Source organism: Diadema antillarum, unplaced genomic scaffold, assembly GCF_040938485.1.
Source record: "Diadema antillarum isolate AM-2024a unplaced genomic scaffold, OU_Dant_1.0 seq00000708_RagTag, whole genome shotgun sequence".
Classification (NCBI taxonomy): Eukaryota; Metazoa; Echinodermata; class Echinoidea; order Diadematoida; family Diadematidae; genus Diadema; species Diadema antillarum.
This window is the reverse complement of record NW_027271612.1, coordinates 1025238-1041791: the sequence shown is the minus strand read 5'-3', so window position 1 is coordinate 1041791 and position 16554 is coordinate 1025238. Positions and strand designations below refer to the sequence as shown.

Sequence of the window (16554 nt, the reverse complement as noted above, 5' to 3'; positions counted from 1 at the left end):
TGGTAACGTTTGGTTACGTTTCTGTGCGCTTTACGTACGGAAAATAAAAGGCAGATTGATGCTATTAACATGCTAACACACAACGCATTCAAAATGGTTTTTTTTTTTAATACACCGTGTACTAATGTTTTAGTATACGGTTTGAAACTTTTAATTTGCGAGTCCTTTATAAAGTTATAAGCAGGGTTATTACATTATCAAGCAAAAATTAAAGTATTTAGGGATTCGGATTAGCGCAGAAGACTAACAGTGCTATATATATGGCGATCGTTCGCAACAGAGATAATCCTCTTCAATAGATATACAATGTAATTCTGTTTTCATGAATTGAAAGAGAAACGAAGAGAAGTCAACTTTTTAACTTCATTTAGCTTTCTCACCAATTGAACTTGATTTGATCTGCCATGCATGATCGCTGTGTGTTCTATTAATTCTATTAAAAGATTATTTAATCGGCGTGCTTGTTTTTTTATGCAGAATGTCACAGGTAAGTTTAATTCATTGAAGTTCATAATGTTTGTATATATGGCGTATTCGTTGTTTTGTATTTGTATTTTTATAATATACCATGTGTCCATTATCTGATTCTGACCACGAAAATATGGCGACTGTTTAAATGCGGAGCATGTACTGGAAAACTGTAATGTCTCCTGCCAGTATAGACAAAATAATTTCTAGTCTATCCCCGCTTGAAATGGAAATGAAATAAAAAAAAAACGAAGTTCGACTTTCAGTAGATTTCAACCGTTTTGTATAGTGCCTGATTCATGTAATGGACACAATTCTTTAGCACATAAGCAATCACACAACTTTCGGGAATAGATGTGTGTCTTTATGATTGTATCTCATGGAAGAAAACTCGTCTCCTTGCCTGAATTTTAGCTTTTTCCTGCTCAAGCTTGCGTGAAAGAAATAGTTGAACATCAATCGCAATCATTGAAAGAGGCACAACCTTAAAAATAAGCACAGGAGTACTGAGACACACTACGAAATAAAAACGGGCCTTTTATCACTATTGACAACGCATGACATTGAACTGTTTTTTTTTTTCTTGGGGGGGGGGGATAATACAATTGATTATTCTGAAGGTTCGTTAATCACACAATGAAATATGTTTCACTATTAGCGTAGGTTCGTTAACAAGAAAATTAAATGCGGTTCCTTTCCGGTCATTGCCGGTGGTTTCTTTACCCGAAGTAATCAAGCAATCATTTTTCCTAATAAGGTTTGTGAATACAAAACGAAATGAAGAAGGCCTAAGTATTAATTCCGAATATTTGTCAGTATTATTATCTATACTCCACTTCTCAAATGCAGAAAGATTGTAACTGCAAATGTGATGTTAAAAAAAAAAACATTCAGCTTAAGCTACAAGTTAATGGTTTTTTATATGCTATGGTATTACAAAAGTGACTGAGAATAAGAAGTATATCTACGATACAATCATTGTAAACCCAACGTGAAGCTGTCAAGCCTACATCAACCTTTGCTTCTGATACGTATAATATGTGCAGCATTGGCAAGCGTGATAAGCGATAATTACTGTGCACGCAACGCCTATAAAGGAAATGTGCCTAGTATGGTGGGAATTCAGAATGTTACGGCTGTATACAGCTGCGGCAGAACAGACGCAAAAGCAGTCTTTGATGCTCTGCAACATTACGACCATGTGCGTAATTTGAGGGTTATTTTGTACACGCAAAGAACACGATCTCAAAAAACGACTATCGTTAATTAACTTCATTGACTTTTTCTACCGATGCTGTCTTTTGAACCCCCGCCTACAATAGGTTCTCAGGTTCTATTTAGGTATTGGTACTTGCATACTAAACGCATCCTCTTTAGTTTCCATTGACAACAACATCGGAGGAGAATGGAAGCGATGAACGCCCTCGCTACAAGACGCTTCTCGTAAGACGCATTGCGTGCCCGCCTACAATAGGTTCTCAGGTTCTATTTAGGCATTGGTACTTGCTAAACGCATCCTCTTTAGTTTCCATTGACAACAACATGGGTGGAGAATGGAAGCGATCAACGCCCTCGCTAAAAGACGCTTCTCGTAAGACGCATTGCGTGCCTTTTTTCTTTTTACTGTTTCCTATTGTTTGTGAGTTAAAAACTTGCGGCAAACCACAACGCAGCCGACACACAACGCGTACCGACTCATTCATGCGGCGGCAGCGGCACTGACACAAACGCGCCGAAGTTTACATTCGGGCTGCCGTATTGGTCAGTATCGTTAATGACAGACCTGTCCTGCGATTGGTTAATTATCTTACATACCCAAGCTATCGCCTTATACGGTAGTGCGTGCGATGGAGCGTAAACGCCGTCGCTAAGCAGGACTGCTGTATTGTTTCGTCCCGTGAAAGAAACAGGTTGTGAGCTTGAACGTAGCCTGAACTTTGAGAGCGATTTTCTCCGTTATTTAGAAATTGGACTGACATCATAAACGTAGTTTATATTCGTTTTTATGATCTATAGGGATATCGAAATGAGTTGTATTACATATCAGTGTAAAGCTTAGAGTCTGTAGAATTCACATATAGGCATAACTACGATTTCATTTTTTGCGACTTTTGACTCATTCCGACGGAGCGCATCACATTTGTACTTGTGAATTGTAACTAGCAAGTCCTCAATGTCACTGTACAATACATACAAAATATTTGTCATGATTTCTATCATAGGGGCATTTGGTCTTTCTATCTTTGAAATGAAATGATACTGTATGAAAATGTGATGTCACAGCCAGTCATAGCCGTCCATCACCATGGAAACTGGTTATAAGCAACCTCACCTGGCCCAGATATCATATTTTGTGAATGCTTATTCATATTGTTGCTAGCCATTGTTGCCCCTTTTTCCAATTATGTTAAATTTTCACTGACTTTGTTTTATAGTACACACTGAGTTGCCATCAACTTTGATAGAGTTGATGTCTAGAGACATAATCACAATTTCTGTCCTACTTTCTCTTCTTCTTTTTAACACACCCTAACTTTCACTTTTGCAGTTATTCTGTCACTTGACTGTGCTACAATGTATTTCCAGCTTTCATCAAATTATCATATATTATACAGAGATTGATCACTTGACTTTGCCGTTTCATGAACATGAAATTGTTCTACATATCCTTCTGAACATAATGATTTGATGCCAGTATGTATTAAGTGTTTGTACTACAATGTAATAGTGATATGATGGAGCACCTAGGACAAAGTAAGGTAAGATTAAGGGAATGTTTGTAACAATTGTCCTATTCCCAGTAGCCTGATATCACTGATTGATTTTCAATGTGTTGACACAGCTTCTTGCATAATTTGAGGAGTCTGAACCACTTGACATACCTTAAACTGTAAATAAGTATGTGTTAAAGTGCATTCCATCATAGCTATTGATGTCGAATACTTCATAGTCTTCATGTTGCCAAGCATTTATTTTGTTGGTGGCAGCATGAAGTTTCTCTTTTGTGCAGTTGAAACTTGATGATGCTCTTAGTTTTACAATTTTCAGCTCGCCGCATCTAAGATTCCGAGATAACATGCCATCATCTCTGTTGTCGTGGAACAACTACAAGTACCTGCCGTTATCTGTTTGATATAAATGTTGATGTATCTTTCTGCTTTAATATACAAAAGTGATTGTCATCCCGTGTGTGTCTAGTCAGCAAAATTTCGCTATCAAGGACCTTACTACTATAATATTATAATTGTGGGGGGATTTTTAGCTCACCTGAGCCAAAGGCTCAAGTGAGCTATTGCGATCGCCCTTCGTCCGGCGTCCGTCGTGCGTCGTGCGTCGTGCGTCGTGCGTCGTGCGTAAACTTTTTACATTATCATCTTCTTGAAAACCCCAAGACCGATTTTCATCAAACTTGGCAGGTAGCATCCCTAGGGGGTTAGGAACTCAATTTGTTAAAATGGGCACCATGCCCCACCCAGGGGGCCCCCAGGGGGGCCCAAACCCCCCAAAATTAAGGAATCTGTAAAAATCTTCTTCTCTAGAACCAGAAGTGATAGAGTTAAGTTAATACTATGAGTTAGTACATTGATGACTGTAGTTTCAAGTTTGTTCATGGCAGAATCAGGGGAGCCCCCCTTGGGACCCAGGGGAGGGGGGTGGGGAAGGGTTCTAATGGGGCCTAAATTGTACATTTTCATCTTCTTCTTGAGAACCCCATGACCCATTTTCACCAAACTTGGCAGGTAGCATCCCTAGGGGGTTAGGAACTCAATTTGTTAAAATGGGCACCATGCCCCACCCAGGGGGCCCCCAGGGGGCCCAAACCCCCCAAAATTAAGGAATCCGCAAAAATCTTCTTCTCTAGAACCAGAAGTGTTAGAGCTAAGTTAATACTATGAGTTAGTACATTGATGACTGTAGTTTTAAGTTTGTTCACGGCAGAATCAGGGATGCCCCCCTTGGGACCCAGGGGAGGGGGTGAGGAGGGGTCCTAATGGGGCCTAAATTGTACATTTTTGTCTTCTTCTTGAGAACCCCATGACCCATTTTCACCAAACTTGGCAGGTAGCATCCCTAGGGGGTTAGGATCTCAATTTGTTAAAATGGGCACTATGCCCCACCCAGGGGGCCCCCAGGGGGCCCCCAGGGGTCCCAAACCCCCCAAATGAAGGAATCTTTATAAATCTTCTCTAGAATCAGAAGTTACAGAGCTGAGATAATACTATGAGTGAGACATTAATGGCTGTAGTTTCAAGTTTGTTCATAGGAGATCCAGGGGTGCCCCTCTTGGGGGTGGGGGGGGGGGGGGGTGGTTGGAAGGGTCCAAATGGGGGCCTGAATTGTACATTTTCATCTTCTTCCTGAAAACCTCATGATGGATTTTTGTCAAACTTGGCAGGTAGCATCTCTAGGGGGTCAGGATCTCAATTTATCAAAATGGGCACCATGCCCCACCCAGAGGGCCCCAGGGGGCCCCAATCCCCCCAAATTAAGGAATCTTTAAAAAATTGGGCCTTTATTGTACATTTTCATCTTCTACTTGAGAATGCCTGGTCAAATTTTGGTAGAGCTGTGAATAATTTAGATTAGTGATTGCGTGAAAGGTGAACTTGCGATACTCAGGTGAGCGCTAGACCCGCGGGTCTCTTGTCTGTGACTTGGTTTTCTCAACCGATATGGTTTTTGCCGCTTTGATAAGTCAGTTCCTCATGCTGTGAGGTTACCCCAATTTGCTTAGTGGAAGTAAATTTGTCATGTTCCAAAGTCTAATGTATGAATGCTATTTGTTCCACCGTTTTAGTGATACTCGTGCGCAGTTGTATTGAAGGCCTGATAGGATGGTGTGTTTGCCATAAATAATATTCACACACACACAATGCATTTTCTATCAATGATATTTTCAGTGTTATATGCCGATATGACAAGTTTGGAGTGATAACACATAGGTGCATACAATTCAGGGATGTGGCTGTGGCAGCAATGGTCCAAATTTTTTGTCAAACTAATTCAGGAGCACTCGGTGCAATTCTATTATTCTCAACACGAAAATTTCCTTGTATCGTATTAAAGTTCGAAGATACACTTTTGGCATTCTTCATAACACTGCCACTGTCCAATGTGCAAATCAGGCAATGCAGGTCCCAATTGTTAGAGAGATTATGGAATATTCAGTGACTGACAGCCACTACCTGTATCTGACCATGCATGCATCTGTGCTGATCGGCGAGGAAAGCAAGTCATTGGATGTACGGTTGTGGAGATAAGTAAACATTGCCCCGGTATGAGAGTCAATATTGAGTTTTGCAGGTGGGCCATCCTCGTCTTAAGGTTCAAAGTTTGAGTGTGTCATCAAGGCATTATTTTCAGGGTTCAAAGTACAAGCTGAAGGGACTGGATTAAAGACTAGGAGGAATTGGTATATGAGTCAACATTTCTGGGAAATGACTGCCGATCATCTCCAACTGTTGTTAGAGGGGAATATGGCGAAGTATGGCTTTAAGAAGCCAAACCATGATATAATGGTTTATTGGCAAATTTTGACAGGGCACTCTGCGTCGATGTGGCTCATTTCTTGGAAGAGATACAACACAGGCTTGCAGACTATGAGAAAGCGCTTACTGGATTGAGGCTGCTCATTTCCATGCATACACACTGATGTTGGCTCAAAATCACCCTTACATCCATTTGCACTGCCGCTAAAAAAAAGATGAACTTAACTGTAGTTTGAACTGACTAGTTAAGATGTAAAGCAACTTTCATCCAAAACTTGAGGCGTATTCACCTCAAACATTTGAGTGTATGATAATAATTTGACAAGCAGTGATAAATTTTAAATCCTTATTTCATCTATCTTGCCATAATACTCATTCAGTGTATGCAAAGGACATCGAGGCATAGTAAACCACACTTTCTGATAGAGTATCAAATCAGTGCAGTTTAGCCAGGCAATTGGAACATGCTAAAATTTGCTCAACACTTGTCTCTCTCCTATGTGTATGTTCAGAAGAAGATCCATACGCAGCATCTCGACAACCGTACGACGAGTACCACCCAGAGGCCAGGGGTCGTGACCCGGAAGTGGAAGAGAGGTCATCGGTGGGGACACTGGAGAGGACAAGAAACTTTGACCCCTTTATTCCCACCGAGAAGGGTAAGCAAAGTTTGTGTCATCTCTAGCTTTAATATAGTGAGGTCCACCAAAGGGATGAATCTACTGTAAAGAGAATAAATTTGTCAGTTCTGACCATGAAGCATGGTGAAGGGAAATAGTGAGACAATATGTCTTCTTTTGTCCGTAGAGGGTTTTTTTTTTTTTTTTGTGGTGTCCTCAAGAAGGGTGAATTTCAATGCTACGTGAAGATTTTTGTTTTTTCTATTGATGCACAGTTATCCCCTGTATGTTGGTTTGATCTGACAAATCACTGTTCAGTAAGGGAGGCTGTCAAAGCTATATATATTATTTTTCAAAATAGAATAAAAGAAACAACATAAGAAAATAAATCATAAAGCAAAACAAAACATAAAAGCTGTGATACATGTACATTATGTCTTTACTTCCAAGTTCTGAAAAAGCAAAAACAGAATGAAAAATGGCGAACCTCAGTGCAGGCTGCATAAACCTGAACACGTGTATAAAGAAAGTCATATGTTGGCTGATGTCTGTGCTTATGAGTGGTCATCTTTCAGTGTGATAAAGGTTTCAGTCATCAGCCCGTTGTTCTTTTTCAAAATCAAGTTTTTGAAGGTCCCAGTCAAGCTTTTATCATGCAAGTTAGCACATGCTTTGGTTTCCATGTTGATTATTGTGGTCTTCAATAGACTAGCTCTTTTTTTCCCAAGATGTATTTTTTTTCTTTTTAAATGCAAGATAATTCTGTTCAAACAATTGCAATGATACCTCTGAATTGTGCATTTAAATTTTATGTACACATTAAGGCTAGAAAGACAGAGAGAGAGAGAGAAAGTGTGTGTGTTTGTGTGTGTGTGATGTCGAAAGATAATTACATAATGGTAATATTAGTAGAGGACTGACAACCACTTCATTAGCCTTGCTCCAAACATTTCTTGTTTTGGTATCCATTTTTGTGATTGCTTCTCCATCACCAGAGGCTTATGTGTCAGCTGCGGAGGAGTTGGAGAGTCGATTATCACACCTAGAGTTTATAGAACCAAATGAGAAAGGTACTGGTAGGCAGGGATGATAATCTTTTAGGAAGGGGATTTGTGAGTTTGTCATGTTCAGTGTTGACATTCTTTTGTCACCCGCTCTTGAAATGTGTGGTAGCCTTTCGTTGCAAACATTCACAGTATTTTCAAAAAATAGAATAAAAATGGAAAAAAGCCAAAACAAATATATTTAAAAATACTTCAGAGAGAGTGATAGAAAAATGACAGAAGATAACTAGTACAAATTTTCAAGACAAAAAGAAAGGAAAAGAAAAGAGAATACAATTATTCACAATATGTCACATGTTTTGCATGTGTTTAGGATAGTATTCAAAAGAAGCATTTTAATCTTGAACTAACTGGAAAGTCAGACACTTTGAATAATAGAGATATGAGAAATGTGTGAGTTACAGGAGTGTTCTGTAACTCAATATTTTTTCTGGAGCAGGAAGGCGCTTTGAAATTTCATTTTTTTTTAAATCATCGAAAAAAATGAGGACAATTGTCTCCTGTCAGTTAATAGATTGTGGAAAACTGTGAAACCTTGTAATGAAGAGCTATTGCTATTGGTGACACAAATTCCCATGCCAGTCAACATCCCACATAGTAGAAACAGCAATCTATCTACTCATTCCACCCAAGATCACTGCTAGCAAATTACGCTATTCTTTTCATCAGCTAGAAAGTTGTGCAGTATATTAGAAAAAGTAAGTGAAATCATGAAACATTGCTGCAGGGGATCAGTTCTCTTGTGTTCTCATTATCTCTTGTGTTTTCTGACAAAGTTATCATTATTAATGTTGCCGCAGTCGAGTTCATAATCAGTCCTCTGTCTGTCTTAACATTGTCACTGTGTTTTTGTCTGAAGATAACCAAACAACATCATTACATGTGGATTCTTTTGTTGTGGAATATGAGTGTGTATTCATAAAGAGAAAACATTCTGCTATCTTTTAAAACACAAAAAGAAATAAAATAAAAATCATGCGCAATAAAACAAACAATAAAACAAAGTAACATACCTATCTTCAACGTCATGTCTTCATGAATTTCCTGGCTTCTGCCCTCAAGGAAGATTGATAAACAACAACAACACCCCCCCCCCCAAAAAAAAACAAAAACAAAACAAAACAAAACACAACAACAACAACACAACAACAACAACAAAAAAAAAACACACACACACAAATGAAAACAAAAAACAAGCGAAATTGAAACACAAATGTGAAATAAAAGGTTGAATTCCTTTCCTCAAACTTGTACATCAAAAAGAGTAAGAGGCAGAGTATTGAGAAAATATCTGAGGACACTTTGATGATGATAATGTACAAAATAAGCACTTATTGTGAAAGCCTTGATTGAAATGCATCAGCTGTATATATGCATGATTTCTCTTTGTTGGCATTAATGATAAAGTATGCCATATATTGTTGAAGTATCCACAAGCACTGGAAAAGGAAGTAGTAAAATGCCTATTCTTGCCAAAAAGCCCTTTTACCTTTATGACATTGACATTCTCCATAGATTTATTTATTGATTTGTTGCATTTGTCTTTTGGGTTCTCCATTCGATAGCCTAAGAGCTGAAAAATAAAGTGAGAGTGGTAAAGAGTGCATTTTGTGCAGAGAAAGAGAGAGAGAAAAAAACCCACTTAACTTTAATTGACTTTTAGTATTCATCACATTTGTGTTATTGTTCGTTCTACCTTGCTACAATATATCTTTCAATCATGTTTAAACTTCACAAGTTGCCCAATGAGAAAAAAAAAAAGATGAAAGAAAAGTCACAATATACAGTGTTAGTGCCATGTTCATTTAGTGTTCTCTTTGTCTAAGTTAGCTCCATGAAACTTGCCATCCATCATATAACTGTCTATGTCTTACTAATTATAATACATCTTTGTTTCCGTCAATTTCTCCTTTATGTTCTTTCTATGGTTTTGCTCTTGTTTTGTTTTTTCCATTGTTGGTCGTGTAGTAATCACACAACTGTGATTCTTTGCGAGTTCTTTATTGTGTACCGTTTTCATTCGAACATTGCAAATGCAGCGCAATACATTTTCTGGCCCCACAAATACCGCTTGGGCCACCATCACCACCACCACCACCACCATCCTGACAGGTTATCCCGAAAGTCTTCCAAATCTTCTCTCGGTAGCCGCAGTGAAGGTACCATAGTCCCCTTTATGGAGACAATGTGCACCATTGCTTTTTTCATATCGTCGTGTACAAAGCTTTACTATCCGGACAAGCCCCCAGTGTCTATGTATGTCTGTCACTATACAAGCTCTACTTCCCGGACAAGCCCCCAGTTTCAGTACTCTGCTGTCATTGTGCCCTTCAAATGCATTGTACAACACAAATGTTTGCATGCTGAGTGGAGAGTACTAGCATTGTCTGTCTTTGTATCAAAATCTGGTTGCTACTGTCTGTTTTATTTTTAAATGCATTGCCTTGTCATTGCATGCTCAAAGTATCTGTTCTGTTAAAGTTGTGCCATGTAGCATAGATGTAGTCATCTATATTATTTTGTCTCATCTTCATTGGGTTGCTACATTATTGTATACAGTGATTGCAGTAATATCAGCATGAAGGGCCCTGTATCTGCAATTATCAATTGCGTTGGTGCAACAAAAAAGAGACCACATTGCAGTTTTGAAATTTGCACACCACTGCCAAGTGAAAGATAGAGCATATTATGAAAGCTTTTTAAATCAGTCAGGTGTTTTTAATTAATTAGTGAATGGTAATTTAAAATAAGGCATTATATGATTTTGAGGGGTTTTTTTTCAGTCAAATGCAATTGATTAGCATTTTGAAAGAAAAACTGAATGCTAAGCACACTTTAATTGTACAACAGTGCACTTGTTCTCTTTTGTACTTCACACAGTGATCCTTAAAGTTCATCCTCAGTTTCTAAGCGCAACTTTTTATACTAGAGATAATGGAGTCATCATAACATTGACAGTCCAAAATGTAACTAATTATGCAGTTGACACACATTTTGCTCCGCTGTTATCATATTCCCATGTTTGCATTTTGTCAGAGGGCAATTACTGTTTGCCAGACCCATACCTCTTCAGATCAATCACAGCTAAACTTATTACTTTCTGCCAGTAATTAGATGTGCAGGTTCATATTTTTTTCCCCCAGTAATGAGATAATTTCCAAAGCATGATAAGGATCTATTAGTGTTAAACAGTGAAGTAAAAAAAACAAACCCATGACCACTGTATTATACAGACATTAATATGAAGCATACACTTGGAAGGACAGCAGATTAAGAAGTACAATGTATTTAACACAGTAAGATGTATCGTACTTGGGAACGTTCATATACAATGACAATCATATTTGTCATATTTATGCCTATATACACTATTTTTATTCATTTATTCATTCATGGGCTATGCAAGAGCCATTGTCATGTCACAAAGTTTTGAATCATACTCAAAATGTCAATATACATTGTGTACTGGGGCCTGTCTTACAAAGACTTGTGATAGAAATCAATCACAAGTTTCTTGTGAGCTGCAATGCACGTTGCAAGTGATTTGGGGACTTGTGATTGATTTGAAGGCTTTACAAAGACGGGGCCCTGGTCACATCAAAAACTGTTTATCCTCAGTTATGTCCATTTATACAATTGTATGGTATGGTATTGCTGCATGATCCACAAATACATACACAAATTGTAATGTCAATATTCTTAAATGATATAATCAAGTTCTAGTAGATGTTTCTTAATCTATGATTGTCCATATATGTGTAATCCTTGTCAGTATGTAACATTCATTGCTTTGTCTCACTTTGTGTAAAAGTGAATTTTGTTCACGTACACACACTCTCTTTGTATACATGATGGTCAAAACTTGTATGTTATTTCGTATATATTTTATATACACCTGTGTATGAGAAATATTTTGTCAACTATTACTTCTCGGGGTAGATGCAGGTGATAAGTTTGTAGTGCTGTATGAAAAGTGACAGTTATTTTGAGGTGTGCCATCCACATTGATCAGGTTTTGTAATTGGAGAAAGTACTAAAATAGATGCTGGCTCTATTATCATGTTCAGTGATATTGAGAGGTAGAAAGATATAGGGTAGAAGCTGAAACAAAAAAATAGAATCGCAAGATGGTGTTTCAGCATTAAGTTACCGGTCCTGTGTTTTGTGTTGAGTGTATGCGGTGTACAAGGAACACTGTTTTCACCTCGATCAAATGGTCAGATGTTGTAATAGTTGTCCTGTTCTTGTCTTTATTGTGTTTTTTTCTCTCGTGCCAAGTAGAACAAATGTGATATGTGTCTAACTTTTGCCAATGTAAATGATTTGTAAATATACAAATATTTACAATCTAGAAATGAAAGGGGAAATAACAAAAAATCCATGAAGAGAAGAGTGAGAGAAAAAAAAGAAAAAAAAAAGAAAATGAAAACAAGGAAGAGAGAGATGAAGAGTTAGAAGGAAAGAAAGACAAGTAGAAAAGAAAAAAGATCATTGAAGAAAAGAGGGAAATAATGAGGGAAAACGAGATAGAAGAGAAAAGGAAAGAATTAAAATGAACTGGAGATGATAGATAGAAAAATACAAACAGTGCAGGAGAAATATAAAGAAAGAGACCTAGAACGAACAAATCAGCAAAAAAAAAAAAAAAAGCTTGTGGGATAGAATACATTGAGAAACAGAAAGAGAGAGAGAGAGATATTACATATAGATAGATATATAAAATGCTGAAGGGGGTGGGGTCAAAGAAAGTTGTGAATCCAACTACTTTGCTCTTCTTGTTCACTGAATTACTGTATACGCTGAATTTTTCGCGAGGTTTTTATTTTCGCGAATTTCGTGAGTCAGCTGCTTTGTGCGAGATTAAAAACACACGCAAATATTGACTCTGATCCTGATATGTATGTGACGTATGCGTACACATTTCTCTGCTCGGTACAGGACTCCACGATCGCGAATTTAACCACTCGCGAAATCATTGGGAAGTCGCCATTCGCGAAAATTTAGACTCGCGAAATATATGGCATATACAGTAGATAAAATGCTAAAGGGGATGGGGGCAAAGAAAATTGTGAATCCAACTCCTTTGCTCTTCTTGTTCACTAGATGACTCTTCATACTCATCTCCTCTTGTCAGTGTCCACCAATATCTCTCTCCTCTGACCCTTGACCTCTTAACAGGTGATTGGAGGGCACCTGACCTACAGGAAGTGATTGACTACCTGGGTCACGAGAACCAGGCCATCGTTGCCCACGCGGCAGGCTACATCCAACATCTCTCGTACCAGAACGATGATGTAAAGACGAAAACAAGGTGAGTATATCCTTGTGGTGGGAATTTCTTCATTAGCAATATTAAAGCCAGTTCACAGTTTAGCACTAGTCTGCAATGACCTCTCCAACCACAGACTTTGCAATACATGGAATAGTCTTCAAGAAGAGCAGATGAAAACAGCCATGCAGGAAGTGGTAATTCAGTGCTGCATAAATGGCCTTTGCTATTAGATGTTGCTGAAAAGAATGCACATTCACCTGTAAATACCAATCTGCACCTGGTTCATTTATAACATAGTTTTCATGAAACCCTATATAGGTTTCAAATTCCTAAATTGCAAATCCATTTCAAGAGAAGGTCTGCAATGACCTTAAACTGCACATGCTCAGATTGGAACTGTGAACTGGCTTATTCCAACAAGTTGCATTATCCCCTTATTTTCTGTAATTTCATTGTTATATGCTGGGTTACAAAATGTGTAAAAGATGATTGTACTTTCATAGAATATGTATCTTTTATTTACAGGCTGTGATGATTGAGGTTGAATAGTTTGATGGAAAATGTAGTCAACGGGGCTTGTGAATATATATTTCACAAAATTGCTCCTTTCATTTGAATTTTCAATAATGAAAATGAAGAGGAGATGAATGCGGCGTGGTGCTGGTAGAGGAATATCGATAACGTTGTATGTGTTTCAAGAAAAGATATGTACATATATTTGCATACATTATGTTATGAAAAATAATGTAAGAAATTTTTTCATTGTCTTCAACTCCCCTTTCACAGAGAATATGGTGGTATCCAGCCTCTGGTGGGGTTGCTAGGCAACCCGCTTCCAGAGATCCACCGGTCAGCATGCGGCTCGCTGAGGAATCTCAGCTTCGGTAAAATGCATGAAGAGAACAAGGTGAAGATCAAAGGAAATGGGGGCATACCGGCACTGGCCAGGCTGATCCGGACTTCCGATGACCCAGAGGTTTGTCAGCTTCAAGTATCTTTGTCCCCTTCTTTTCTAATTCACTTTTGAACATAGGTGTACAATTTTGTTTTACCTTGTTTATTAATCGTTCTTTATTTGCCTATTGTTTTGCTGGGGGGTTAGTATTCCCCCTCCCCCTCCACCTTCCAATGGAGCAAGATACATTTAAGTTTAGGCTGTCTGTCCGCATAGTTGTTTGGGGACATTTGCCTGTTAAGATATCCTTCAAACTTGAAGTTCAAAGTTCAAAGGTCACCAAGCTTTGGCGAGAAACGTCATTACCAGCCATTTTTTTTTCTTTTTTTTTTTTAAGTGAGAAATTTCCAAAACGATGCAGTTTCATAGCAAGGATAGAACTGGATTGATGATCTTGATAAAGAAATGAGAGCTCCAAGTGTCCGTAATAGTAGGTGAAGAAAAGCAACCACAGCTAAAAGTCATGATTTACCTGTGAGTTGGTGACCGAGTTCCAGTAGATAGAAATGATGTCTCTTCTTTTAATTAATTCCCTGAGAGCATTCGCCACATTCCCCCCTCCCCACATAATGAGTTCACATAGTCACATACAGGGCAGCCTCCTGCTTTGGACTACTGAAATTACCTCATCGTATTCGATATTGTGTTATATCAAGGATAATGCAAAGCACTATAAACCTGTTGAGGATTAGCTGATTTGACTTTAACACGCATTTCCCTTAGACACCTGCCTGAGTATACTCGAGTACTAGCCTTCAACGGATTAAAGGAATTGGACCTGGAAAGTTAGCCTTGTTATAGCAAGTATTTTACTATATCAGACCTCGTTTAATACTGAGGTTTCACTCTATTTCTCTACTTTGTGATTCATTAACTTGGTCATATCACCTCCCCTACCTCTTCTTCTATCAGACCAAAGAGCTGGCAGCTGGGACACTTTGGAATCTCAGCTCCTCAGAGGTGAGTCAAATACACCATAGTCTTCAGGGTGTGAGGTAACAGGTGCATCATACCTGTATCAAACACCAAGTGCACAGATTACCATCTAATAACCTCAAAATGCTATTGAAGGCATAATTAACCATTTGCAGATGAAACTGAAACCCATCATTAGTGCTTTAAAATAGTTCTAAAATGTGAGTTAGGGATAGAAACATCACTGAAAAAATTTGAATAAGAGAGTATTATCGATGTTAAGTATTGTTTAATGCACAAAATGTGAACAATAGTTATAATAAAACGTTTCCGCACTAAACCGTCTACAGTTATGGTTTATTAAGAAAAATACTGATATCTCCTTATATTTTAGGCTTTCTTGCGAAAATGTTATATGGTAGGATGTTTTGTGATACAACAGACCTACACATATGCATGAAATGTGATATCTTGAAAATGTTTTAAATCACTGCTCCCAAAAGTAAACTGGACCTTTGTAAAGATTATTTAGAAAAGTTTATAGAGCTGCTGAAAGTGGCAGTGCAAGTGTTACTTGGTTAACTTTGAAGCCACCCTTTACTGACATTAAAGGGACTGTACAGTACTGGTTGAGGTGGGGATTCATGTTTTAAACATTCTTAAGTGAGATAATGAGAAACCTCTTATGAAATATGAAAGAGCATGTAATTTTAACCCTAAAAAGACTGGGCTACAATGTATTTTGATAGCTCGAAAGACTGGGGGGGGGGGGGGGGGGGGCCTAAAGGCCCCCCCCCTTAAGATCTCGGCCATGGATTGCGCGATCGCCGCGGAAATTTGCACAATCGTAGTGTGCGATGTAATCTACAAGATCGTATATTTAAATTTTACATAATAGTCTTCTTTTATTTTATTTTGATTAATTATGCTAATTTATGCAAGAAATCAGACTCTTTGATCTAAATCAGTAAATAAAGCTCCAAAAGTGCTCATTTTTGGTCTAATTATTCTTTGTGGCATTCTTAGCAAATGTACTTGAAAACAAATTCGGTATCAGAATTAATTTCTTATTTATTTTATTGTTTTATGAATTTCTTATGTATTTCTTTGTTTTTTCGACCTTTTGTTTTTGTTATTTTTTTAAACAAAATTTGTGGCAGACACTTTTTGAAGCATAATACTCCTAAAACAAATTAATTTTAGCCATTGAGAGTAAAAATAAGCATATTTATATGAACCATGTGAAAAAACTCAATTTGCATCGACTTTGTACACAAAATCACATTTTTGAGCCATTTTCGGCCTCACGTGCATGTACAAAAAGTTATGTAACTTCAGAACAGTACCCCCGGGCGTCACAAATTTGGTGTCAAAATGTGCGGGAAACTCGAAAGAAAAAAGTCATAGAACATCGCGGCGAGAGCATTGCGTGTTGCAGAGTAATCACGCGAAATGTAGAGGGGGAGGGGGCCTTTTAGGCCCCTCCCCCAGTCTTTTTAGGGTTAAGAAGGATTCAACGTTTATTTCATGAAAATTGGTTTTCAAATAGCTGAGATATACTAAAAAGTGATAATTATAAAAGGCGACATGCCACAACTTTATTAGGATATCTTTGTTTCACCTTGTTTTTTGATATCTCAGCCATTTCAAAACCGATTTTCATCAAATAAACTTTTGATACCCCTTAGAATTGCATGCTCTTTGACATCTCATAGAGTGGTTTCTGAATATCTCGCAAAACGTAAAAAGCTAAATCCTCACCTCTACCAGA

General features: G+C 38.0%; 1 protein-coding gene across 1 annotated transcript in view; it reads left to right on the top strand.

The window, feature by feature from the left end:
• LOC139737832 (uncharacterized) overlaps positions 1-16554 on the top strand; it is a 63301-nt gene that overhangs the window by 24730 nt on the left and 22017 nt on the right. The window contains exons 11-15 of the mRNA XM_071648506.1: positions 6470-6616; positions 9681-9800; positions 12820-12952; positions 13700-13889; positions 14781-14828. Coding sequence (XP_071504607.1) covers positions 6470-6616; positions 9681-9800; positions 12820-12952; positions 13700-13889; positions 14781-14828 — 638 coding nt within the window. The remainder of the gene's footprint in view (positions 1-6469; positions 6617-9680; positions 9801-12819; positions 12953-13699; positions 13890-14780; positions 14829-16554) is intronic.